Consider the following 27,962-nt stretch of genomic DNA (forward strand, 5'->3'; position numbering starts at 1 on the left):
TCGCATAACCCGGTATTTTTGTGCGGAGAAAACCCTGCTATTATGTTGGATGTAATTTTTCAACATTTTCACTCTTTTTTTTTTTGCAAATCCTTGCTGTTGATTCGCTGGCTGTTATGCAAAAAAACAAAACATTGGGGAATCCCCATGTTAGGTTCTGTACTAATGAACTTGTGCTTGTTTGAGACCATAAAGAATTGTGTTATCCATTTAGATCTCCGAAGCCTGCAGTTCATGACTTTTAAGGTTTTTGTAAGGTTATATTGGTTTTTATTTGATCATTTATAAATTTTTCCTGGTATGTATTACTAAACTTTGTTCTTAAGAATCTTATTGGAATAATTTCTTTATTGTGAATTAAATTCCAGCCCTAAATTATGCCTAAGGAACTTAGGCATAATTTGGGTAACTGCCAATTTCTTTTAAAGAATGGTTTCTAAATTGTTTTATGCCAGCTGTTAGAAAACTTTAAAACTATTTAAAGCAGAAAAATCTAGATTTCAAAATTTTATTACTATTGGATAACACGGCAGGCTATCCAAAAGAATCTAAGTCATCCAAAATGTTGAACCACCTAACAAAACCTCCTTTCTTCAGCCATTAGATCAAGGCATTACATCTACCTTTAAAACTCATTACATCAGAAAATCATTACAATAGATTTTGAAAAAATTTATTCCGAATCTATTGAAGTGATGGAGGCATGGAATCATTTCTCCCTCAAGACGTGCGTGTTCGAAAAATATATTGCCAGAGTCAGTTCATTCAGGAAATATGGTCGAACCGGCAGAAAACAGAATCAGTGCAATAGTAGAACTTGCTAAGTCAGTGGAATGGCAAAGTTTTAATGATATGACTACTGAAGACGTTCAAGAATTACACTGGTGTGCAAAACTTAAGGACCAACACTATTTCTAAAAGTTACAACCACAAAATCTTTACTTAAGGTACTTTTTAATGATGAGAGTAGATTCAGTCTCAGCAGCAATTCTGGACATCAGCTAATCTGGTGAGAGGTTGGCACACGGTATTACCCCGCAAACATCACTGAAAGGGATCAATATGGCGGTTGAGGTGTTCTCATCTGAGGAGGCGTTATCTTGGATGGACATACACAACTCCAGATACTGGAAGGCAGTACTGTAACAGCGATTCTGGACGTCAGCTAATCTGGCGAGAGGTTGGCACATGGTATCACCCCATAAACTTCACTGAAAGGGATCGATATGGCGGTCGAGGTGTTCTCATGTGAGAAGGTATTATGCAACTCCAGATACTGGAAGGCAGTACTGTAAAAGCGATTCTCGACATCAGCTAATCTGGAGAGAGGTTGGCACACGGTATCACCCCGCAAACACCACTGAAAGGGATCGATATGGCAGTCAAGGTGTTCTCGTCTGAGGAGGCATTATCTTGTATGGATGTACACAACTCCAGATACTGGAAGGCGGTACTGTAACCAGTGTACTGAGCTAATCCTTTCCCATGTGCGTCTGTTCCGAGGTGCCATTGGCCCTAGTTCATGTTTATGGATGATAACACCACACCCCATCACACTTCAGCTGTTGATATGCTTTTGGAAAGTGAAAGCATTGTTCGTATGGATTTTCTTGCCCGTTCCACCGATCTAAATCCCATTGAACATGTATGGGATGTTCTGGGGAGATGCCTAGCAGCACGTCCACACCCACCAGAAAATGTTCACCAGCTGAAGATGGTGAGCAGACTGAGGAATGGACGATGTTACTGCAAGAACTTAACAACATTGTTCTAAGTATGGACAGGCAGTGCAAAGCCTGCATCGACATTAGGGGTGGCCATATCTCCTACTGAGGACCACCTCTTCCCTTTGTTCCATCTTTGGCAGTGATGCATCTGTATCACCGCCAAAGATGGTAGTCAGTGCTGTGTTGCCATTTTTGAATAAAGTCCCTCTGTACAGTTTTGTTTTCGTAGTTGTGTCGGCGTTGTTTCCTTCATCATTTCTGTACCTCACGAGGTTCCTTTAGTATGTTTTTCTCATATCCAGGCAACTCCTATGAGAAGCTGCACGTGAAAACCTGAATGGTCCTTAATTTTGCACACCAGTGTACTAGTAGAAAAAGAAGCTGGCAAAGCGGATTTGGTGGAAATGGCATTGTAGGTAAACCAAATAAAAATTCTGGGTTCCAAATTTTACACTAAAAAGCATACAGGAAGACAAACTTAGCTGAGCAATTAGAATCTTATTTTTTGAATGCAGATGCTTTGACTAAAAGGAACACAAAGTTCAAAAGGGAGCTTCAAAAATGCTTAGCTCTGTATACCATGCAATTTACAAAGATCTATCAAGCAAAAGCAAACAATCCCAGAATATTGATTTTTTTAAAGAGAGCAGAAGATACACGAAATCTAGATGCTGCAGAAGAAATTTCAAAAGATGAAGATATTCTGCAACAGAGAAAACATTCTCGCTTGATTGTGCTTAGCAGCAATGAACAGGAAAAAAATTAAATGAACGTACATTATCTGATATATATGTATCACAGTTTGTAAGACATTTATTCAGTTATTACCATTTTTAATAAAAATTATTTCCGATAGTTATAAAAAAAAAAAAAACATGTATTTTTGTTAGCTTTTGGAATGTAACCCCCTTGTTCTTAGTCCCGTATAACACTGTTTTGCACTACATGAGATTTTTTATAGGAACCTAACTACCGTGTTATATGAGGGTTACCTGTATTTTAAGTTGAAGAGCATCATCAAAAAGGTGAATCTATTCATTTAAAACTCAAGGCACAATCATTACAGCTGTTTCAGAACTTATTGATCACACAAGATGATGACTCTAGTAGCAAACTTATGTTCAAACAGTGAATAATTTATTGGGTAAACATGAACAAGCAAGTGGTGGTAGAAGCAAAACTTCTGGTTAAACACGTAAACAAAAATTATGTGCATATCTGATTGTTAATACAGGTCTACATTGGCTCTGTGCAACAAAGTAATAAATGGTTGCTGGATTATCAAGTTATATTATTATCAAATTATTTCAGTGCTTTGGTGAAAGCACTGAAATAACTTGATAATAATACACAACTCTGCACTTAAAGGGTGCGCAAAAAATTCTGAAATGTATTTTATGCTCCAAAATAAAAAAAAAAAGTTATGCAGTTACAAAGTAATTCTGATGTTACAGAGCTATATGGCCATTTGAATTTAAAAATTTGGGTTTTAATAGAAAAAATAAGTAATAAAATTTAAAAAATAAATAAAAATAAGTTGTAGACCTAATATGATAAATGGTTTTACTAGATATATTTATGCTTATTCTTATTTATTTTTTAAATAGGGTCTATTTATAGAGAGACCAGAGTGTTTCCAAGAGATTCAGAGATGCATATAATAATATACTTTAAAAATTAAACATGAAAAGATAGAAAAAATAATTGCTATTAGGTCTTTAGTTTTTAGGTTCAGAGAAGATGATTTTGTTTTCGTTTATAATATTTGCATTATTAATGGCTAAATGATGCAAGGAAGCAGATTTTTCTGCATTTGCCAAAAAAGTGACTATCCTTCTCTGCTTTAAAATTTACCAACTTCTCTGCCTTGACCACTCTAGCAGGGAATTTATTCTAACAATCTATAACACAATCTTATTTCTCGTACCAGCAAAAAAAAGTATACCTCCCTTTTTCATTTTACTGTTCACCTTCGGGCCCACCACCCTTCCCACGAAATGTCAAGTTGTCAAGCTTTGCATTGCACACTTTCTAAGCTGTCCTTCATATGAACATCAATTAGCACCCCCCCCCACCAGTCTGGGTACTCTTGTTTGAACCCTTTCTAGAAGCTCTGTCTTTTTTTTTTTTTTTTTTCAGGTGTGGCTTCCAGATGTGAACACATGTAAATTTAGCACTGTTGTTTCATATAAAGAGACAGTGACCTCCTTTTCCTTACTTACAGAGGTCTGTATATCTTAGACATGCCTTCCTAGCCTGCTTGGTTACACTGCATGGAAAATTTAAGTCTTTTTTGCTCTGGACAACTTTTCACCCCACTCCCCTTAGCTTTTGAGTTATGTCTGGAATTTCTGTTCCCAAGATGCAAAAACTACATTTAGAAACATTAAACTTCAGTTGTTATTTTTCATACCATTTGTGCAACCGGTATAAGTAATTTTTAATAAAAATTACTTGGTTCTGTTGGAAACCACTCTTCCTACCTTTAAATCATCATCAAAGTTTGACATTTCTCTGTACTTCCTCATCAGTGTCATTAAGGAAGATAAATAGCACAAGTGGCCCCCAACACTGAAACCTGAAGTATGCCTATTTATGACTACTCTGTCTTCTATCTTTTAGCCAGCCCCTGATCCAATGAAAAATCTTGCCATTAATCCCAATTTGCTTGAATTTATATAATAGCTTTTCATGAGGAACCGTATCAAAAGCTTTATTGAATGCCTAATCTCAGAGGTGTTTTTTTTTTTTTTTTTGCATCCAGTTGTTTTATGGCGTCATCATAATAATTAACTAGATTGATCAGGCAAGACTTACCCTTCGTGAACCCATGTTGTGATCCATTTAGGATACTATTCCTGTTTAGATGGTCCCACATCACATCCTTAATTGCTAAAATCACCATGATCTTTCTTACCATTGAAGTCAAACTCACTGGCCTATAATTGCTCATCAAGTTGTTAACATTTCCTTTGTGTATTAGGAGACATTAGTGCTTATAAAAATAAAAAATATATAAATATTTGAGAAAAACCAGATTTAAATTTATAATTTACATCCAGATTTCATAATTAAATTATATCACGTTTGTTTTGCATTTTAATAATAAAATGTATTTTCCTGTCCATATACAGCAGGATCTCAGTTATCCTTAGCTATTAACTGTTTGTTAACTGAGCCAGTGAGCTCCAAAGAAAGAAAAAGGGCAGTGCAGTATTATCCATTAAAAGAATGCACAACCTAGAGTGAGATATTTTGCAACAGTTGATGACACCAGTCTGTGAATTGTTTATGTTGTAGCAGTGTGTGGACTGTTGAGTTGTGTAATTCAACCAGTGTTATAACTTAAAAAATAATAACACTAGAATTCTAATATTTGGCAACAGAAACAAGATAGAACATATTTTTTGTCCTTTGTTTATTCAATAAATGCACATAACCAGTTCTCATTGGGTCTGAAATTTTGTTGTTGTGATTAATTACATGCTCAAACTTATAATCAGCCATGACCAGTGACCTCATCCTTAGTTAGACTTGAGGCACTTGTATGAATTCAACATATCGTTATTAAAAATAACACTGTATAACATTAATTTTTTCTATAGCATTAATCTTTTGATTATTTTACTAAAAAGAAAAAAAAAAAAAAAAAAATGGATAAAGGAGTAGTTAAATATCCCTTTATCCCTTTCCCATCCTCAATTTAATACCTTGCCCCATACCGTATGCTTGTTCTAAATAATTTTAATTCTTCTAATTTCTACTAAATTCCTACACTAATATATTTTTCCAAGTTTACTTAAAAATCTACATATTCAAAACCTTTTCCCCACTCTGAAAACACTTTATGTTATTTTAGCTTCAGAGGTGCCTCCGTAGCCAGGTGGGCAGGAGCAGCAGTGCGTAGCACATGCTTCTTGATTAGACCTTGGTTCGAGCCCGTGACCACCAAATACGGAGGATGTGGAAAGGTCAGGGAATGACTACCACATATCTCTGGAGCAGTATGGCCTTAGTTGCTAATGCCCCTAAAAACCAAATAACAAACAAACATTTTAGCTTCATCCTTATTTTATATCATTGACACTGTGTTGGGACTACCTTGTCCATACTGTAAGAGAATGTGTTAATTTTTTTTTTTTTTTTTGGCTTTATTTCATCTCTCTTCCACTGTTATGGACAAGTATAGAAACGCAGTTCTTGATATATGATCGTGTAGTCCCCTGATGAAATACCTGACCATGTATCAACATTTACTTCAGCTGACATCAGATTTTGCATTTTGTTATCCCTGTTTTTGACCTATTACTAAATTTGCCCACCCATATCTGATTTAACACTTTCTATTTTTTTATATTTTTATTTTATTTATTTAATCATTTTACTTTACAGTTCTCTCACCTCTAATTGGCTTTGCATTTAGCCCATAATTGTCTTAATTCATCATTACTTTTAGGATATTAAGATTATTTCACATTTTACAAACCTACAATACTTCTTTTTTCTACTATTCTTACCCTTCTACTATTCTTACTCTTCTTGGCACTTTTCACCTCCATCTGTGCAAACTTAACTTTATCAGACATCCATTCTTAAAACTTATATATACTTTTGCATCCTTTGCATGTTTTGGTGCGTCTGTCATACCTTGCTTATTTATTTATGTATGTGTATGTATATATGAAAAATGTCTATTAATGACCACAATTATAACCTAAAGATAATGGCATGATATTAAAAAAAAAAGTGTACCTGTGAGGTCTTCTAATTTAGTGGAAAATTCTGATAATCATGTTTCTTTGGCTTTCCAATAAATTTAGTTTTCTTCTGATTTTTAATCAATCTCATGTTAGTTTTCACATACAGACCGACCACAATTAACGTGATTAATTCATCCCGCGAACACATCACACAAAACGGAAACGCATTAATCGAATATAATAATCAATAGGAAAAATTATTATAATTGGTCCTTGATCTTCAGGAATGTCCATGAAGAATTTTAAAATTTTTTTAACTGTATACCATGTAAGATAATGAAAATAATTATGGAATTAAATGTTTATTACGTAAAACAGTGGTTCCCAAACTGTGCACCGCGGAATATTTTAAATTTTTGAGGGAAACACAGTGATACTCTACATCTGTTGGACACCGTGCGAACTACTAGCTTGAGGTAGCTCAGAGTTTCAACATTTCTTATTAAGTTGTTTGGACCTAACTACTTAATAAATATAACTGTTAGGAACTTTTGGTATAGGTGCGCTGTGAAAAAAATTACTGAGACACTAAGGGCGCCATGAACCGAGAAAGTTTGGGAGCCTCTGACATAAAATACACAGTGAAGGAACAATTTGTTATGGAAATATTTGAACAGAGTCATTTGAACATTGTTGGCTTTCTCCTTTCATCGATCAATTTCCGATAGCCGAAAACAGCCTTCTCTGGGCCCTGGCAAAATAAATATTGCAGAGAACCTCAAACCTTTTGTTTGAGGTTCTCTGCGATACGAAAGATTTCATCTAGTTCTTTTACCGTTATCTCCTTTGCAGTAACATTTTCATCTGGCTCATTTAAAAATTAGAATTTTTAAATGCGAGTCTGCATTGACTTTATTAGGAGGGAACAAACAAGTAACACGTCTTCTTCTGATGGTTGATGGAACACACCGAGGTGGGCAGTAGGCAAACATTTGTTTATTGCCCGTCTGACACGCCGTAAGCTTAACGCGTGATTCAAATCTTTTTCAACTATCACATAAAAAAAAAAGATTACGTTAACTGGAAATTTGCATCATGTAAAGCGAAAAGTGGTATAATTTTTTCAAATAGCGGTAACTAACTGAAAAACGCTTTAATCGAACTCACATTATGTGAGGCCTGGCTGTATAGCGTATATACCTTATTTTATGCATTAGGTAGGTTCCTGAGAACTTTATGCAAAACAGAATGAATACTTTATGTCACTCTGGATAATTAACATGAAAAGCAAAGAGTTCATGTTTAATGGTAACAGATACACTAAATTATTATCAATATTTAGTATATGTTTCATAATATGTAAGGTCTGTGGTACAAACTCTGATTTGCTTAGTGAGACTGATTCAGACTGGATTACATGAGTCAAATAGTACTTACATAAGATACATGCATAAAATGGAATCATATAGTGTGGTATGACTGTATAGAGAAGTTATTTTTATCAATTATAGTCCTATTGAATTTAAATGACATGCACTTAAAAAAGATAGTGGTAACTCTGCTCAAGTTTAGCCACTAAGTATAATGGTCACTTCTCATAATGCATGTACAACACTAGGTGAAAATATATCAGGGCTTTGTATGTTATTTTCGTATATTTTGACATGTATGATTACATAGTTAATTTTTTGTAATGATGTAACTTTCAATAACTTAATTTTTAGTCTTAACCATACTGCTGCTAAAAGCAGCAGTATGGTTAAGACTATACTGCTATGAAAAGAGTAGTTTAATTCCCCTGGATTAAAAAATAGGTAAATTTTGTTGTTATTTTATATACAGGGTGTTTCAAAAATGATGGTCAATAATTTAAAGGTGAAAAGTACAAACTAAAATAAGCAAAAAAGTCACAGTGAACATCGGGCCCCAAATGAACTGTTTTCGAGATAATACAAATTTTTGTTAAGATCCGCCATTGACTATGGGAGCATTCTGGGAGGGTAGTCTGTATTGCTGAGACCTTTTACACACTTGATATGGTAGGGGTACAGTAATTGGTGATGTAAAATTAGCCAAACACTGCTATGACTCAGTACACGCTCCTGCAGAACAACCCTCCTTGTTGAAATTCCTGGATTTTGTTCTATTCTTTCTAACAACCTTTTCAACATCAGATGTTATGCTTCTGGGCCTACCTGCCCGTACTCCATGTGCGAAGCGCTCATGTTCTCTAAGGCGTTGATGTACCCTGATCAATGTGCAACTGTTGGGCTGCCTTCGGCTGGGTAATGCTTCTTGGTACAAACATGCAGCCTCGAGTGCAGTGCCGTTGGCTTTACCATACATGAAGTGCATGTCCACATACTCTTCATTGCTGTAACCTCTTTCCACGTTGACTTACCCTTTGACAAGTACTAGTATGCCTGCTACGTCTCAGAGCATTGAGAAAGGGGAAAGGCAGAGAATGAGCTTAACCTAACCTAAACAAACAAGTCAGTGGTAGATCCAAACTCTGTACAGTTCACCTTTAAATTATTGACCATCACTTTTGAAACACCCTGTGTATATATATGTATATATATATGTATGTATATATATATATATATGTATCTGTGTATGGAGAAGGTAATTCAATCAATTCTGCCTTATTTTCCCCCTCTCTCTAGAGCTTTAGTTGGAATGGTAATGTATAATCCTGAAAATAATGAAATTGCCAAACCCTCTGAACTTTTGACCAGTGTAAAAGCGTATATGAACGTATTACAAGGTATAGAAAATTATGGTGAGTTACATTTTCATTCTTAAGTCATATTTTCTTAATAATAAATAGTTCAACTCGTGACATCATTATTCATGGTGCTAAACTGATGGCAGGCCCATTACGAGTCATTCTCAGGATGGTTTTTGCCAAAATTGCATTAGATTGAGAGGGGGGGAGGGGGAGGGAGAGAGAGAGAGAGAGAGAGAGAGAGAGAGAGAGAGAGAGAGAGAGAGAGAGAGAGAGAGAGATGCTCCACAGTTTATCAAGATTAGTCCACTCTGTCAGTCATCTTTTAGGCTTGCCATTTGGATGACTGCACAAAATTCCTTAACCTGTGGGATGAAGTAGAACATGAGATGAGAGCCAAGCCAATGTGTCCCACATCAGTAAATCAACTGGTCACCGTTCTTCAGGAGGAATAGAGGGTTATAGATAGAAATAACTGATAGAAACTACAGTCTATCAGCTGTTGGTGGAAATCTTGCACAGGATGGAGTGTGTCATAGTAGCTAGAGGAGGACCAACATGCTGTTGAAATGTTTGGCAGTAAAATTGAAGGGTAGTTTGTAGCAATATTGTTTTCACAATCCAAAGCATCAGGTTTGATTTTAAGCTTACATTTAACTTTTTTGACAACAAAATTATTGGCCTAAAAAGGAATCTGTTCAGTTAAATATAACAGTCCTAGATCAACTTTAGATCTGTTGTTCAAGTACCCTTGGCAAGTCTTAACGTTACTAATTAAATATGCTCTGCTTTGATAGACTAGCTAGTTACAATCAGCTGCTTTCTATACATTGTCCAGTTATGTAAAATTGCCTGTTCTCTAAGCTTTGGTGTAATTGCTTCCTCGCAGGTCTCTTCCAGAATAAACAAAAGGCCTATTCTTCCTTTGAGAAAATTATCCTTACCATTACCTACTGTGGTTATTCTTACATTCCATGCAATATTCATTAATGCTAAAAGAAATACAAGTGTTGTTGGGACAATCATGTTAAGCTCCAACCAAGAAATATTCAATTGTCATTGAAATAAATTTCAGTTGATGTGAAAGATTGGTTATCTCTTCTGGCTAGTGCTTTTATTAGTCCAGACTCTCTGTACTAGACTGTTATATTGTCAATCCAACACCAAAACCACAAATCTGCAAAAAGATAGTTTTGAGAAAAACACATTTAAAGATTCTTGGACTTTGGAAAAATCACGATTTTAAAATTAAATGTTGTTTTTTAAGTACCTTCCAAAGATGCTGTTTTTAATCCATATTGATAATTTAAGATCACCACTATGTAGGGGCTTAAAAAGTACTTTTGCAGTTTTGGCATTGTGAAGTTTGAAAATTTGATTGAAAAGGTTAAAAAAAAAGCTTTAACACATTTTTCTTGGTCAGAAATAATTTATTAATAAAATGAGCTTTTATTAATAAATGTACATATCATTTATTTATTTCTATGATTTATTTATATGTACATATAAATAAATGAAAAATATATTGATAATACAGGTTTAATTACATAGTATGAATCAGAGCTGTAATACTGAGGTATACTCCTCGTATTAATTTACTAATAAGGTTTAATTACAATAATATACAAGTTGGTATAAATTAATTTTCAATATCTTCATATTCTTCACTTAAATATGGTGCTGGTAATATCCCTTATTTCTACTGATGCTTTTAATTTTAAATAGAATTTATGATACGCCTTCGGTATTGTCAAATCTTGGCACATTTTCATTAAATCTGTAGGCTTTGCTTGAGATGTACGAAGTTGCTCATTATAGACTTTGGGAAGTTTAGGTTGCTCATTTCTGGATCTTCCTTTAGATCTCTAAGTTTACTGTTATAAATTCATCTTTGTAGTTGGTTTGTAAAACATTGTGATATGCCTGTCCTGTCCTTTTTTGGAATTCAAGGCAGCAGACTTTTCTCCATGAAACAGCACATTTAAGTTGTTTGGCAAGAAAAGTAAAATCGCAAAAGTCATTGCATCACATGATATTTACACAGAATGGTGTATGTTTTAATCTTGCGCCTCTATAATTATTTGGGTCTGTCCTTCAGGGACATACACGGGTACATACTTGGCTTTTCTCTCAACTTTAGACTACATTGAGACACTCCATTTCTGAATGGTCTGGCTCAAAAAATCTGTAACAGTTTTTAAACTGGGGATAACAAAAAGTATATGCACTTCGAAGCCATGAGGGATGAATCACTATTGTCATTGGAGGATACTCAATTTTTATCGTCATCTGAAACTTCAAAGTCATTCAAGGGATCACAATCTTCATCTTCTAAATCAGATTCCATTTTAAGTGAAGAACATGTTGCAAGAATTTTTTGCATTCTTGTAGTCATTATTACTTTTGACCGCAAAAATGAGATATTACAAAGGAAAACTAAACAGTAATACTGATTGGTAAACTGAGACAAACAAAACCATACATGTAACAGCATACATGAGTGCTCCCCCCACCCCACTGTACATGTCATAAACATGAAAGTGGTACTTTTGCAAAATGCTCTGTCAGTATTTACCATGCCAAACTAACGAAAGTGCCACATTTGTGAATCTGCATTGTGAGAAGTTTTTTTTTTTCCCAGATAAGTGAAAATGCATGTAACATTTTCAACCACTTGGCCTTGAAATGCACATATGTGTCTTTGGCAGGTTGTAGTTGACCAAGAAACAACCTCAAGAATGCATTTAGGTAAAAAGTGCCAAATTTGCACATTCATGGTTTTGGCATGGTGCTGACAATATCTAAAAACCATGAATGGCAAATACTTAAAGTAATGGGAAAAGGGAGTATTGAAAAGCCTTCCATGTGAGTTTGAAAATACAGAAACTGTCATTTTTGAAAACAATAGAAATAGGAAAACTTAATGTAAATTATACATGTAAAAATGTGTAAATGTTGAACTTACTAGTGATCCCAAAATAAATAACACATATAAGGCTTCACAGCATGTTGCAATATGATTGGTTAATGAATGAGATAAATATGCTGGAGCTTGACGCAGTGGAGTTAGGAAATGACTTAAAAAAACTGTGGGATTGAAAACTGCTTAGCCACCTTTCAAATTTCTTTATAGCATTCTTTACAAGGTAATACAAAAAATCTAGTTTTTCATTTCACAATTAGACCTCACTCCATTAGAGGACGGAGTGATGATTCGGGCATTAATTTCATTTATCATTTTAAAAATCTCCGGTATTTAAATTTCCCACATCCACAACACCGGATTGCAAGAATAAATTTATTCTTGCAATCAATTACTCTCAGGCTGATGAAAATTTTTTGACATCTGTTTGGCAACCATTCATTTTCAATTAAGGAAGGTTAAAAATGCTATCAAAATTTAGTTAACTCGACTCTTTTTAAAGCTTTAAACACTTAGTTAGGTCACCATACAGATGCATAGTGTACAGACACTGCAATTTACAGAACCCAGCCTTGATAAGAATATTCTTTTGTGCCCCCCAACTAATTTTATTGCTTTTCTCTGCACCCTTCCAACAGAGCTACATCCTTCCTAAAATGAGGTTTCCAAACCTCATTTTAAGCAGTAGTCAAGAGGTGGCTGAATGATTTCTTTATACGATGGTATAATCATCTCTTTGTCCCTGCTAGAAAAAGAAAAGTTCCTGTGTGCCATTGACAGAGCCCCCATGAGCTTCTCTAGCCTTCTGCACACTCAAAGAACTCAGTATTAGGCTATACAATTACTTTTATACCTATTTCCTTATTAACACTCACCAGCCAAAAAATTGGAAACCCTTTGCAATTGGTGTAAACAGACAATTAAATATACAGTATGGAAATGTAAGTTGTCACAGGGTATGATCACAAGCATGATGATATCAGATAAATCTGCATGCTTTCCGAGGGCTTCTTATATGATCCAATCATGGGAAAAATTGTTTTCCCATCAGAAAAATCTGATTTTCAGAAAAGTGTTATTGTTGGAGCTTGTTTAGCAGGAGCCACAATTGAGAAATCAAAGGAAACCATTGATGTGTCAAAAGCAACCGTCTCAAATGAACAGAAGATGAAAGGAAAATGCAGCTCTAAAAGGAAGAAATGCAGCAGGAAGGCAGTAATCCAAGAACAAGATCACAGGAATTTAAAAGGCAATTGTACGTGAGAATAGTGTACAGTGCACGGCATATGACTAAAAAGTTCAACTCAGGCAAAGAAAGACCACATTTCAAACCAGACTATGTGGTAGCAGTTGAAGAATCTGGGCTTTGATAGTTGTATGCCTGTATGAAAATGACTTCTTTCTATTAAAAAATCAAAAAATCGACTGGAGTGGTGCCGCCAGTGCCAAGACTGGTCTGAAACAGTGGAAAAATATTATGTGGTCTTACAAGTCTCAATTTACACTTTTCTACACAAATGGTATGATGAAAGTATAGTGTGAACCTCATGAAACCATGCATTCGGGCTGTCTTGTGTCTGCCACTCAAGGTGCTGAAGGTGGTATCATAGTATGGGGTTACGTTTTGTTGGTATGAACTGGGTCTGCTCATACCATTAGAAGGTTCTCCGAAACCCTCCAGTGCTCTGTTCAAACCTGCAGAAGCTCTCAACCTTCAAGCGGCACCTTCCCAACAGCATAATCAGCACATTGAGCTCAGCTGACATTGATTTTGATCTGTGGTCCAGTGATTTGGCATACAGGGAAAAAAAGAGAAAATCCCATATTCACGTGCAGTCACCATTCTTGTAACTGTCATTTAAACTAAAACTGACTCCAAGTGAAAGATGTCTGGCAACTCAAAGCTATTTAAGCTAATCGTATGTTGGAGAAGCGATATATTCGCTATGATTCGTATATTCTCTGAATGTTATTTGTAATATATTGTTGTTCTATGTATTATATGGATGTTGTTTGTACTCACTGGCTGCAGTTTTCTATGCAATTTTCTGTTTTATCAGCTTGTATGTAAATATAATTAATGTCTCCAATTAGATTGTTAGATTCCTCTGGATGCCTGTAACAGGAATCATGTACTTGTAAAAATTTTGTGAATAAAGAATTTTATTATTATATTGGACCAGCCTGATCCTGCAGTGCTTCATTTTTACTGGATTTTGATGGATTCATTCAAGGTGACAATACAACTCTCCATCATGCAAAAATGGTATCTGAATGGTTTGAGAAACATTCTTAAGATTTCCACCATCACATTTGGTGTTATCCAGATGGTAAGTTATTCTAGAATTATTGCTACCCAAATGCTGTATCTTGCATTTACCAGTGTTAAACCTCAGTTGGCATTTTTCAGCCCATCTGCCCTGAAAAGTGGCAGTTTGTTCCAGTCAGTCTACTGTTTTTGAGATAGCATACCTGTTACCATTTTCTTTACACATAACTTTAACCTTAATTGGCCTTTATCCTCAAACTGAAAATCTCCATCAGTACTGTCTGAAGATACAGCGTTAAAAGTTTCTTCTGCCACCTTATCTTGCCTTCTTTAACCCAAAACTGAATTCAGCTAAAACTCAATGCATCAACTTCTCACTAGCATCAATACCTCCTCTTGATAATTCTTGTACTATTTTAAAATTAAAGTTTCTTGGAATCTTTTTAAACTAGAAATTCACCTTCAAAACCCACATAGAGCACCTTAGCAAAAGAATATTAAAAAGCTTCTGGCTAGCGAAGTTAGATCTTGTAAAAATTAAAAATATGAAGATTATTTTTAAAATACATAAATATTGATATATTTTCTGGAATCATGTTTGCTGGCAACATCTAGATACCATCTGCTGCCTCTAACCCCATGTGCATGTATTCATGATAGAAATTAAAACCTGGATCGTGGAAACAATTTTCCACCTCCCTCTCCAAACCATGGTGAAACAATTGGATCATGTTAACATCTGGGATTTTGCCAGAATTAGAGTTCCATTAGCCTGTTGCCGGAACCCACTCAAATTAACTTCAAATCTGAATGGACTGGCAAAATTTGTTCACTACTCACCAAACTCTGCATTACAAATGATGAATAACCTTGATAAAAGAATTGTCCATTATCTAAACCTTGGTTTTACAATAAATGTGCTAAGGCTGTTCAAGAGAAGAATGCTGCATATCATAATTGGCTTGTATCCAAATCTCCAGGTTCATTTTCTACCTATGCCAAAGCTCACAACAATTATAAAGCAGTTATTAATCACACCAAACTAGATTTCTAACAGGCTAAGAGTAGAAAACTTGCTTCTTGTCCAAATGGTAGACAAGCATTCTGGTCTCTTGCCAAAGTTGTTGGCTGTAACCTTTGCTAATCTCTTCCCACCTATGTCAAAACCAGATGATTCTATTGCCACTTTAGCCAAAGATATAAAGCTGACCTGCTAGCATCCTATTTTTCTCCCAACTTGTGTGTTGGTAATCTTGATTAACCACCTCCCACCATTGACAGTACACTCCATTCAATGCTTCCTGTGGTCTTCCGTCAAAAGGATGCCAGAATGATTTGGAACAAGCTTGGTGTTAAGAAAGCTCCAGGTCCTGATGGTATTTTTCCACTTGTTCTCAAGACCTATGCTCCCGAACTTACTCTGTTCTGTGTAGCCTTTTTTTCCTTTCTTATTCCAAAGTGTTTTGGAATAAGAAAGGAAAAAAGAAATTTTCTCATATCCAGCCAGTTCGTAAAAAGGGTGCCAAATCCCTCCCATTCAGTTATTGTCCCATTGCAATTACTTTTAATCTTTCTAAAGTAATAGAGGAATCAATTAACCACCAACTCTTAAACTATCTAGAAACCTTCCATCTGATCAACGATCACGAGTATTGATTCCGTCAGTGTCGATCCACTGGTGATATTCTAGTTTATGTTACCCATCTATGGAATTCAGTGGAAAAGTCTGGTGAAACTCAAGCAGTTGCTCTTGACATTTTAAAGGCTTTTGATCGTGTTTGACATAAAGGTCTTCTAAATAAGCTTCCATATTATGGTTTGTCAACTGTTTTTTGTAATTGGGTATCCAGTTTTCTCTCTGACTGCTCACTGCAGATGATGGTAGATGGCTGTCTAACTTTTCCTGTATTGCTTCTGTTCCCCAAGGTTCAGTTCTTTCTCCCACTCTTTTCCTCTTGTATATTAATGAACTTCTATTGACAAGAAATCCTATATATAGTTTTGCTGATGATAGCACATTGCATTCCACCTTTCAGTTTGAGAAACCTTGCCCTGCACAAACAGCTTTAACTTTATGCATATCCACTACCAATTCTTTAAATGCTGATTTCCAGGTAATTCTCCAGTGGGGCAAAGATAACTTAGTTGATTTCAATCCTTCTAAAACTCAGTCCTGTCTTATATCTCACAAAAAGGATTCTTCTCTATGCTTATCTTCAATGACACTCTTGATTTCTAGGCAAGATGATATATCTCTTTTGGGGATTACCCTGTCTTCTTGGCATAAGCACATTACAAATAATGCTTCCTCTGCATCTAAAAAAGTGAGTTTTCTCTTTAGCTCTCAGCATTACTTTTCTTCCAAACAGCTATTTACTCTGTACAAATTGTGAATTTACTCTACCATGGAATATTTTTCCCACATCTGGGGCAGTGCCCCCAAAACCTCTCTCAGGCTTCTAGATTTTCCATTCAAAAGAGGGCAGTTAGGTTAACTAATCTCTAACAAAATCTCTCTCTCTCTCTCTCTCTCTCTCTCTCTCTCTCTCTCTCTCTCTCTCTCACATAGACATTCTGTTTCTGTGGCACACCTTTTCTATAAATACTTCCATGTGTACCGTTCTTCTAGGCGCCTCCGTAGCCAGGTGGGAAGGAGCAGCAGTGCATAGCACACGCTTCTTGATTAGACCGGGGTTCAAGCCCGTCACCACCAAATACGGAGGATGCGGAAAGGTCAGGGAATGACCACTGCATATCCCGGAGCAATATGGCCTTAGTTGCTAATGCTCCTAAAAACTAAATAACAACAACAACCGTTCTGCTGAATTGGCTACTATAATTCCCGCTCTCTCTCTCTCTCTCTCTCTCTCTCTCTCTCTTCCAAAGCATTCCAAACAGGCAACCAATCAACAACCTTTTACTGTCCAACTTCAAACTCATGGAACCAACTTTTCTTCTTCCTCTTCTATTCATTCAACTTCCGTTTTCTGGAACAACCTTCCTTCACACTTATTTCCTGGAAATTACAAATCTACAGAGTTCAAGTCCTTCTTTCATCTTCTCAACCTTCAGCCCATGCACGGTACTAAATACTGTAGATTCTAATACCTCTTGTGTTTGGTGTTATCATTAAAAAAAAAAAAAAAAAAAATTAGAGAAGACTAGTTTTACTTATTTTCAGTTGTACCATCACTCAGACAGCAGTTTCAAAGCAATTTGGCTTCTCATCATTGAGCAGATAGGCTCCCAGAAATGTAAGGGATGACAACCCAGTTGTGACATTTACATAATGAGAGATGCCAAAAGGTCTTCTTGGACTAATAGTATTTTATTGTCGAAAAATTCAAAATTCAATGTAAAATTCAAACTGTGACATTGGTTAGTTCATTTGCATCATTACTACATAGTTGAATTTTTTAGACAAGGCAAAGTTTGTACATTGGCATCATTATTGTAAACATCTGGTTGTCACCCCTTATACCTTTAGCTGCGTATCCACTCACTGATGATAAGCCAAGTAGCACTCACACAGTGCTGTGTGAGTGCTACTGAACTGAAAATAAGTAAGAGTATCTTCTCAAATGGAAAAGCATTACATATTTGAATTATAAAGTAAGAAACTTGTTGTGAAGGATTTTACAATATGAGATGTTACAATAACAATGCCAAATACAAACTTCAATTTTTTTGTGTTGAAAATTCAACTATACAAGTAGTTCTCAACTTTACAAGTTAATTCGTTCCTTGAGCACGCTTGTAAAGCAGGAATTTATTACCCATAGACATAATGTTAAAAATAGGGGTTATGTTCACAATGAAATTTGTTAGCTAATTAGTTGATGTTTAAACAATGATTGATTTTTCCAAAGAAATGAAAACGTAGCCTGTAAAATCAAGCAAATTATAATAATAAATAAAATTATTTATGACTTACAAATATTAAAGAATGTTTATTCTTCATCATATTCCAGTTATCGGTATTTTCGCAAATGCAATAAGATCGAGTTTACTACCCATTTATAATTGCTTGCAGTAACAGAAAAGCCCAATAAACCGGAAAGTGCAAATTGTTTTTATTGTTTTATGGTCGTGACCTCCAGAAATGTGGTTTAGAAAAATGTCATAAAGGCGTTCAAAATTGGTTCTTATAACAGAACATATGATGATGAAAGTGTAGTGCATTTTAGTGATTTGAATTGGTAAGTAATACGATTTGCACTATAAAAACAAACTTTTAGAGAGTTATATAGTAAAAATTTCAACTTTCCGAGGCAAATTACCAAAAAACAATGTGTTATTGGATTCACATTTCGATATTTTTTACTGTATGATGGTGTCTCTGGAACGGATTAATATCATAAAGCTGGGTACACTGTATTGTATACCTACGTGCATGGTTTGAAATGTGGTATTTATGAATGTTTAACATTCATTTTTTTGCAATTAATGTTCATATTTTCGATTTTGTTGCTACTTGATACTTTAAAAAAATAATAAAAAAAACTCGTAAAGCGAGAACTGCCTGTATAGTGATAATGAAAATGCACTAACCAATGTCACAGTTTGAATTTTACATAGTTCGAGGCTTTCTGTCTTAAAATATTATTAGTCTAAGAAGTAAACTTTTTGGCATCTCTCATATTGTGTAAATAAGGCACAACTGGCTTGTCATCCGTTATACCTCTGGGTGCCTACCTGGTCACTAATGAGAAGGCAGAAAGCTTCAAAACAGTAGTCTTCTCTAATGGGGAAGTGTTACTTATTTGAAGTGCAAGGTGGGCAACTTGTGAAGGATTTCACAATATGAGATGTTACTATAACGGTGCAAATGCGCTAATCAATACTATAATGATGCGAATACACTAACCAATGTTATAGTTCAAATTTTACATAGTTTGAGGCTTTCTGTCCTAAAATATTATTAGAAAATGTATAAATGCAAAATTATGAATTGTGCTTTCTGAAAACTTCATTAATCATTTTAGCTTTTAATTTCTACCTTGAATTGTTACCTTTCTTTCTTCTTGTTGAGTACATAAGTATCTGCCAATCTCCTGGTTGTGATCATTATGTACTCAACTTGGGTCTATTAAACAGTATTATAATAAAGAAAGTTTATGTTTGCTTTAAAATCTGGAGAATTGTACTATAGAAGTAATTTCTCTAGTTCATTTAGATATCACAAGGGTCTTCAACAATGTGTTGCTTCAGCAAACACAACCTCAGGATAGCCATGGAGACAAGACAGTAACCTGTCTTTACACTAACTGGTACAGTCATTTATATTTTTATTTATAAAGATTGTCTTTGCATTTATATATTTCTCAGTTCATTAATATATTTATTTTCTGAGATGCCACATTCTTTATTTTTTTATTATTTTTTTTTCCCCATCTGTGGTAGCAAATATCCCTTGGTTAGTGAAAAGAATACATTCCTGAAAAGTTATTCATTAAATAGATTTCTTTAAGCAAAACCTATTTCTCTATGACTTTCACTGAAGAGATATATTCTCATGCAAAAATTTTCATCTCCTAGAACATATTTTGGCGCCTCCGTAGCCAGGAGCAGCAGTGCACAGCACACACTTCTTGATTAGACAGGGGTTCAAGCCCGTGACCACCAAATACAGAGGATGTGGAAAGGTCAGGGAATGACCACCGCATATCCTCGGAGCAATATGGCCTTAGTTGCTAATGCTCCTAAAAACCAAATAACAAACAAACAGAACATATTTTATTATTTTATGTTTTTATGTTGTTCTGTGACGTTTTAATTCTTCAGTTGTTTTATCAACAACAGAAGAATAAAAAATGATTAAACTTATTTAATATACAACTGGTAATTTTATTAATGTTGAAATATGCACAGTGTAGAGATGCTGTAGCAGTAAAATTAGTGAAATTAACACTTCTCTTGTAGTATGACTGTCCTGGTATAAACATGAAGTAATTCTCTCTCTCTCTCTCTCTCTCTCTCTCTCTCTTTGTACAATCAAGATAAGTTAGAATTAATGTTATAATGGCTAAATTAATGCAAGGAGCAGACTTTTTCTGCATCTGGAAGAAAAAAAAAAAAAGTCATTCATACCTTTCCATTACCAAAGGTTGCCTATCCAATTCTTGAACTTTATCAAACTTTCTACCTTAACCACTGTGGCAGACAATTCATTACAGTGATCTACAATACTGCTTGAAATAAACTAAGCTACATAAGATATAGCCTTCTGTAATTCCCACAATTTTCTACCTGTGCATAATGTAGTGCATATATGGATATCTACATGAGAGAAAGTAAGGTGTGGGAAGATTGATTGGTGTGAGGTATATGGCATTATTAGCATTGATAGAGGCATATGATGCAAAAACACAAGCTTATACAGCATCAGCCAAAAAAAAAAAAAAAAATCCCATTTCACCCATCTATTCACTCCTAAAGTTTGTCCAGTTATTCCTTGAATTTATTTAAGTTATCAACTTCCACGATGACAGATGGAAGTTTGTTTAGGGATGTGTGCTTATCTAAAAACAAGGTTAAGTACAATTAAAATCAATAAAAAACATTTCATTGACAAGGTCCTTGTACATTTTTTGTTTTAGCCAAAAATTTTTAAATTGAACTCTACATTTCTTCATATGGTCGCAAGCTTGACTCAACTGAAGCATGGGGACAGTTAAAATGTGCTTTTAATCTTTGCCTAGAACTAATCCCAAATGGAGGAATTGCTATTTGAAATGTGTAATACAATAATATAATGTGTACATGCCAACTACATTTGCCAAATTGTTCACATACTGAGTCATATGCTAATCTGGGTCTAAACTAGATCTACAAAATTGTTCACAAACCAACTCACTGGATGACATCTGATATTGTGCACATGATTATGAATGACAACAGTTGAAATTTATTCATCACACTGCTGTTCTTTTAGCAGCACAATGTTAATTATATTTTTTTAGTGTTGATTTCTAAGTGTTTATGGAACCACATGTTAAACTTTAGGAATGCAGTAGGCCTTCAATTACTTCTAATAGATGATAAAGTCCCCTCCCCCATCCACACAGTACAACTAGCGGACAATTTTCTTATAAGAATGTTTCCCGGATGGATTGACCCCAACCAGAATCCAATTGGGCATATACAGGGATGGTGTAGGAAACATTTAGATTGGCAACCAATTTGATTTGAACCCTTTATTCAATATCACTTCAGTAGCACCCATGGGCACTCTCATGAACAGAATAGGAGCCCATTGTAAGAGCTGCTTGACTGTCTAGGATAATCATCTTATAAGATGATTATTCCTGACATCTTATAAGTGCAATTTATGTGGCACAAAAAAAAGAATAATTAATGTAAACATAATAAATAAAAAAAATTAAACTAAGCTGCGTCACTCAGTTCCATTAAATATAACTGAACACACACACCCAGCATTTCTCAGGAAATTTAAAAACAAGTTTCAAAAGTATGGTGTTTGCTGAAGCTATTCAGTGGTAAACAATGAAGACAAAGTGTACTGTGTTGAGACATGTCTTGTTCTTACCTCCACAGTTTTCACTCACTTATGGCAGTCTGCTGTTGTTGGCTGATAATGACGATGCATTTTTTACAACTTGTATATGAAATTGTTGGAGTGAACTGACTGTGTGTGTGCACATTTGAGCAAGTGAGTGAACTATTCAATCTTAAAATAGCATATGCAGACTGCAGTGGGCTATACACAAGTATTTGAGTAGTACCATTGTTTCTAAGCAGATCAGGAGTCAAAAGTGATCTTCAATCTAGAAGTCCTCAACTTCAGCAGATAATGAAATTGCATCTCAAGTGTGAATTTTGGTATGAAAAAACCAGAGTAAGCATTTGTTCAATCACTGAAGAAACTTGCATCTCCTCTAGATCGTGCCATTCCATTTCAGTAAAAACTTTGAATATGAGGCGTGTTTCTGAAAAGTTTGTACTACAACTATTAACGGAGGAACAATGCGAATGCAACTAACACGTTGCTTCCAATTTGTTTGAACAGAAAACTGATGAGAAGACGCTTTTGAAACGTGTCCATAATCACCCCCCCAGCCTTTGGGGGGTTGATTATGGACAGGGAACAACAAAATGGAGGCTATGTTGATAGTTTTTTTTTTTTTTTTTTTTACTGTGAATTATTGTTAAGTAGAATTCCAATGACAGATTACATCACCACAATAATATGCCTTTGCATTTGTCACTATTTATACATAGTTTTTTACTTAAACATTATTTTGATTAATTATTATTATTATTTTTTTTATCAGATCTCTTTGGTGGCAAGGGTGAATACTTTTCCAGTGCACATTAATTTTAATTGATATATTAAGGTGGTTTCACTTTTATTATAACATTTCATTAACTGTCTTATTATATGTGATTATATGTTTCATTTCACAACGCATTCTTTAGGAAGAGTAAACATGTATCAACCATCCCTCGCTTAACAAATCTCGCAACAAAAATGGAATTATTTTGATGAAATGATTATCACAAATATATCTAAATACTCTTATTTTTGTATTTTAATTATGCATAATAATTAAAATTGCATAATATTAACAGCATCTTCTATATAGGCTCTTTCATATACATTTTCTGTTTAATTAAATGTAATGTTAAAAATGCTATTGGGATGATTTATTTATTACATGTATATTAATTAGGTATCTTGAAGTTCTCCTTAGAAGAGTTAGTACTGGTCACATATCATTCTCTCATAACCAGAGAGCTTTTGTAACCTTGTCAGCCGAAGGTCAACTGCCTTTCAGTGCCGAAGAGTTTTCTGATATCAACGGTAGGGCATTAATACCTCTTAATTTTTATGATGTTTATTTATAAATTCTATGCTTAAAAAAATTTGCTCACTGGAAACTGTAGCTGTATGTAATATGTTGCCAAAAAGTATTGTAATGCAGAGAGAAAAGAAAACAGCAGTTTATAGATTAGATTTTAATATGCTATAGAGCGTCCCTTAGTGTGCTGTATAGCATGTAGCCTCCATGCGTCATCTTCTACTAATTTGTGATGTCAATAAAAATATTTCACCATTTCTTAAGCAGAACCATATTTTAATTGGGCAAGTGATATTGGCACACCACATATATGCTTTCTTTCATATTCCTTTCCAATTTGTTTCATACTGGATCTACTGGGCTCATGTCATGGCTCTCACTGGGCAATTTGACTAGTTTTTGCAAAATAAGGTCATTGCAAAATTTGTAAAAGAGACATTGTTCTGTTGAAAAAGCGAGCCCCTAAATCATAAAATTGCATCAGTGTTTGTGGTACGCACATGAACATTCACAATGACCATCCATAGAACATCACGCCATATGAAGTAGACGAAAATTATCAGATTGCCACTGCAATGCTTCATCATTGATTTTGTATTGTAATGGAGATGTGTATTGTTTTGTATTGTAATGCAGATGTGACACCAACCTGAAGTGTATTTTGAAAAGGACTACTTGTAGTCCTTTTCAAAATATACTTCAGGTTGGTGTCACAACTTTTTCCTTTAGATCAGTGGTGTCCGACCCGCTGGCCAAATCAGACCCGCGAATAATTTTTTATACAGCCCACGCAGCCACGAAAATACCTACTTTGTTCGGATCAACATGTTTGCGAGCAAATTTTTTCACGCCTGAAATCAAATCAAATAAATATTTTAAAAGAAACAATAACAGATGAGCATCTTCATTCTGTATTGAGAATTGGCATCACAAATTTTCAACCAAATTTTGTGATGCCAATTTTTTATATATTGATTATTTCAAATTTAGGTGTATCATTATATTTATTTATTCACCTTAATATTGAAAAGCAGTGATCTTTTCAGGTTGTAAATTTTCTAAAGTGAGCATTTAGAAGCAAAAGTAAGGTATTTTAAAAAAAAAAACAAAAGTAAGTCGTATTTTAATAAAATCTAAAAAATAAATCAGACAGATTTATTGCACATAAAAGTGTCGGGAATTTGTATTTTTTATTTATTTTACATATGGAAAATTAACACTAGTTTTTCTCAAATCACTCAGTGTAGCCCACGAAACAAATTTAACTTTGAATGTGGCCCCTGTACGGGAAAAGGTTGGACACCATTGCTTTAGATGAAAATAGTTACCTCAAACCAATTGTAAAAGTTTTAAAACAAACTGCATTTATTAAAGTTTAATGAAATTTTTAATATACAAAAGTTAAACTTTTGATTTGTTACAGTTATTTTGTACAGACACCAAGTTTCAGCACAATTAATTTTGGATTTTTTTATGATTATTTAAATGTACAAACATCTCTTTAATATTAATTTTTGGCACTCTTCAGAATTTTTTTTTTTTTTTTTTTTTTCAATTGCCTTTTCCTAGCCTAAAAAGGTAGATTGCAATACATGCACACATAAAACTAATCCAAATTCATTTTTTCTGAGAGGAAAATTACAGATCAATTTGTTGGGCACATTGCTCAAAAGTTATTCCTAACTTGTTTTATTTCTTAATATTTCCACTAAATGTAATTCTTGGTGCAATCGTCTCATGATCTTTGGAATTGAGTTCCATCTTTGATCATGGAATAATTCAAATAACCATTGAAAAAGCTGTAGTATTGTCTTATTTACTACCAGATATACAAAATTTATATGTGAGTTGTGTATGTCTTTAAATGCTACACATCTTCCATGCTTTAAATGCTTTCCATGCTACACATCTTCCATGTGTAGCATGGAAAGTGATGCAATAGTTAGCATACATCAAAAACATTTAATATTATAAAAAATTTGAACAAATGATCATTTATTTGTTGAATGCCAACCCTCAGAAATGATTTTCCCTGAAGTTAAATTGAATATTTTGACCATCACTTTAGCAAGCTGAAAGGTGTAGAATTCTATATTTTCTCATTTCTCATTGGATTACTTTAATTTTTTTACACTTTTTATTCAACTTTAGCCCAAGGGTGAATTGAAGGTTATTCTTCCTCTTCATATATGCTCACTTAAAATTATAGTTCAAATCCAGTGTCAGCAAGAAAAGTTTCATTATATATATATATATAGAATCTCTACTAATGTTCATTACTTCATAAACTTTTAATGATTGGGACTGCCAAAAAAATAAAGTTAAAAAATTAAACAGGCCTCTTGCTCCACGATCCATAGTAAGTATAAATGTTCTTCACCAGAAGAATGGGAATACAATGATGACACGATTTCGACCACCTTTATACCTTATTACCCTGCATCTCACAATGCCTCTCTAAGATTCTACGGGCTCACCAGATAAAATGCTTACAGCTCCCCGGTAAAAAACTGTGATCCCTTCCTTCGAGGATAAAAATGCCCGTCCCCTCCTTGTTATGCAGCGGCTCCATGTATCGCATTGCCTGCTGTGAGGGCAGTAATTGCTACATCGGGGAATCCTCCAGTAGGCTCCATGGTCAGATCTCAGAACGTGAGAGAGCCATCTGATCTGCCGAATCCAAGCACTCCGTGGTTGCAGAGCACTATTGGTCTTCTCAACATGATCTTGACCTATGCCGTTATATCGAAATTTTTGACCACTCGCACAATTACCATCAATGTGTATGGCTTGAATCACTCCATATATCTGGTTGCCATAATACTTTTAACTGCAAAAGAGGCATGCATATACATCCAATCATGGAGGCAGTTATCCTGCAATGTGATAAACGTTGGCATGTGCCCCATGTGCACACACCCTACATTCGCAGCTACAAGCATCTAGTTCTAACTAGTAATTGTTGCTTGCACTCATGTCACACTTTGTTTGCCTTACATAACCACACCTGGGCATTCTTTGTATCTTAATAATGTTTATGTTCAAGCTGGTGAAGAGTCCCTCAAACTTGAAAGCTACTTTATTTTATTTTATTTTATTTTACTTGATTTAATTTATTCTGTTCATTTAGTTTACCTTAATTTGTACCTATGTTCCATTAAAAGTTACTACCTTATTTGTACCTGGAATTTCGTTACTATTTCCATTCCTCCGGTGAAGAACAATATTTACACTTAAAATTAAAAAAAAAAAAATTTCTGCTACTTAAATTTTATATGCAACAGCACTGTGCAGGCTAGTTACTCTTTTATAGTACTAGCTGCTATAAGCAGGAAACCTTTTGCCATATCAGTTTACCCCACTGTTTTACCAATCACTCAATGGGGAACAAGATGTGGATAAAAAACTCATTTACTATACACTGTTTGTATAGTTAATGACTTTTACAGGGAATCAATTTTATTACTTGGTGAGTCTCTGAACCTCTGTGTTTGCATTTGATGTTACTTGCTCTGAGGACTATCTCTGTCAGCATAGCACAGAATTTAAACTAGAATGCAGAGTTTAAATTTTTTCCCCTTGAAGTAGAAGTTTGGACCTCTTTGTAACTATTACACATGTATAAGTACAGGCAACCCCCGTATAATATGGTACTTCAACAACACGGTTTTGGTCTAACATGATTGATAAATTGCAGCAATTCTCGCACAACACAGTAGGTGCCTCCGTAGTCAGGTGGGTAGGAGCGGCAGTGCGTAGCACACGCTTCTTGATTAGACTGGGGTTCGAGCCTATGACCACCAAATATGGAGAATGCGGAAAGGTCAGGGAATGACCACCGCATATCCCCAGAGCAATATGGCCTTAGTTGCTAATGCTCCTAAAAACCAAATAACAAACAACACAGTACTCGGTTTTTTCTCTAACACACTTAGAGAATTGCGGCAAACCTTGCATAACGCGGTATTTTTGAGCTTTTGTGAAGGAAAACCCTGCTATTATGTTGGATGTAATTTTTCGTTACTTTTATTTATTTATTTTTTTTTTTGTGAATCCCCACTGTTGACTTGCTAGTTGTTATGCAAAAAAAAATATTGGGACATCCTCTTATTTTATTTTGTCCATAAATCCTCATTAGGTTCTGTGCTATTGAACTTGGGCTTGTTCAAATCATAAAAAATTGTGACTTCAAAGTGTAAATTTCGTGACTTTTAAGATTTCTGTAAGGTTATTTTAGTTTTTATTTATTGTTTCTAAATTTTTCTGGGTATGTATTACTAAACTTTGTTCTTAAGAACCATATCGGAATAATTTCTTCGTTGTGAATTTCCAGCCCTAAATTATGCCTTAGGAAAGTAAAAAACACCACTCAAAATAAACTTTATTTCTCTAGAATCAACAATACAAATTTTGATCGTCTTAAAAAAAGGAGAAAGATATCATACATTGCAGAAGGTTTAAATTTAAATGAAGCAACAATCCGGACCATAAAGAAAAATGAACAGAAAATTAGAACTGCTGTTGCTCCACGATCTTTCATTTCTGCAAATATGACAGCTTGTTCTCAAGCACCAATAATTGAGACAATGGAAAAAACACTCAATATTTGGATTGACAATAGCAGCAAAAAAACAGATCCCACTAGACGGCAATGTAATTAAACAAAAGGCACTAAAAATTTATAACCACTTAAAAAAAAATGGAGCATCTTCTGTTAACCTGGAGTTTGTGGCCAATAAAGATTAGTTTGAGCAATTTAAAAACTGCTTCTCATTACATAACATAAAAATTCA

At 34.6% G+C, this 27,962-nt stretch overlaps 1 protein-coding gene across 5 annotated transcripts in view; it reads left to right on the plus strand.

Moving 5' to 3' along the window:
• Positions 1-27,962, plus strand: part of Hem (Nck associated protein 1 Hem) — a 244,909-nt gene that overhangs the window by 140,455 nt on the left and 76,492 nt on the right. For 4 of the 5 annotated variants that reach the window (XM_090373716.1, XM_090373719.1, XM_090373718.1 and 1 more), the window contains exons 21-23: positions 9,094-9,209; positions 19,515-19,617; positions 23,041-23,171. In XM_090373716.1, the coding sequence (XP_090229842.1) occupies positions 9,094-9,209; positions 19,515-19,617; positions 23,041-23,171 (350 nt within the window). The remainder of the gene's footprint in view (positions 1-9,093; positions 9,210-19,514; positions 19,618-23,040; positions 23,172-27,962) is intronic. The other variant, XM_090373717.1, reaches the window with a different exon arrangement.

The sequence above is a fragment of the Mastigoproctus giganteus genome, chromosome 5 (genome assembly GCF_048544385.1).
Source record: "Mastigoproctus giganteus isolate SK-2022 chromosome 5, ASM4854438v1, whole genome shotgun sequence".
NCBI lineage: Eukaryota > Metazoa > Arthropoda > Arachnida > Uropygi > Thelyphonidae > Mastigoproctus > Mastigoproctus giganteus.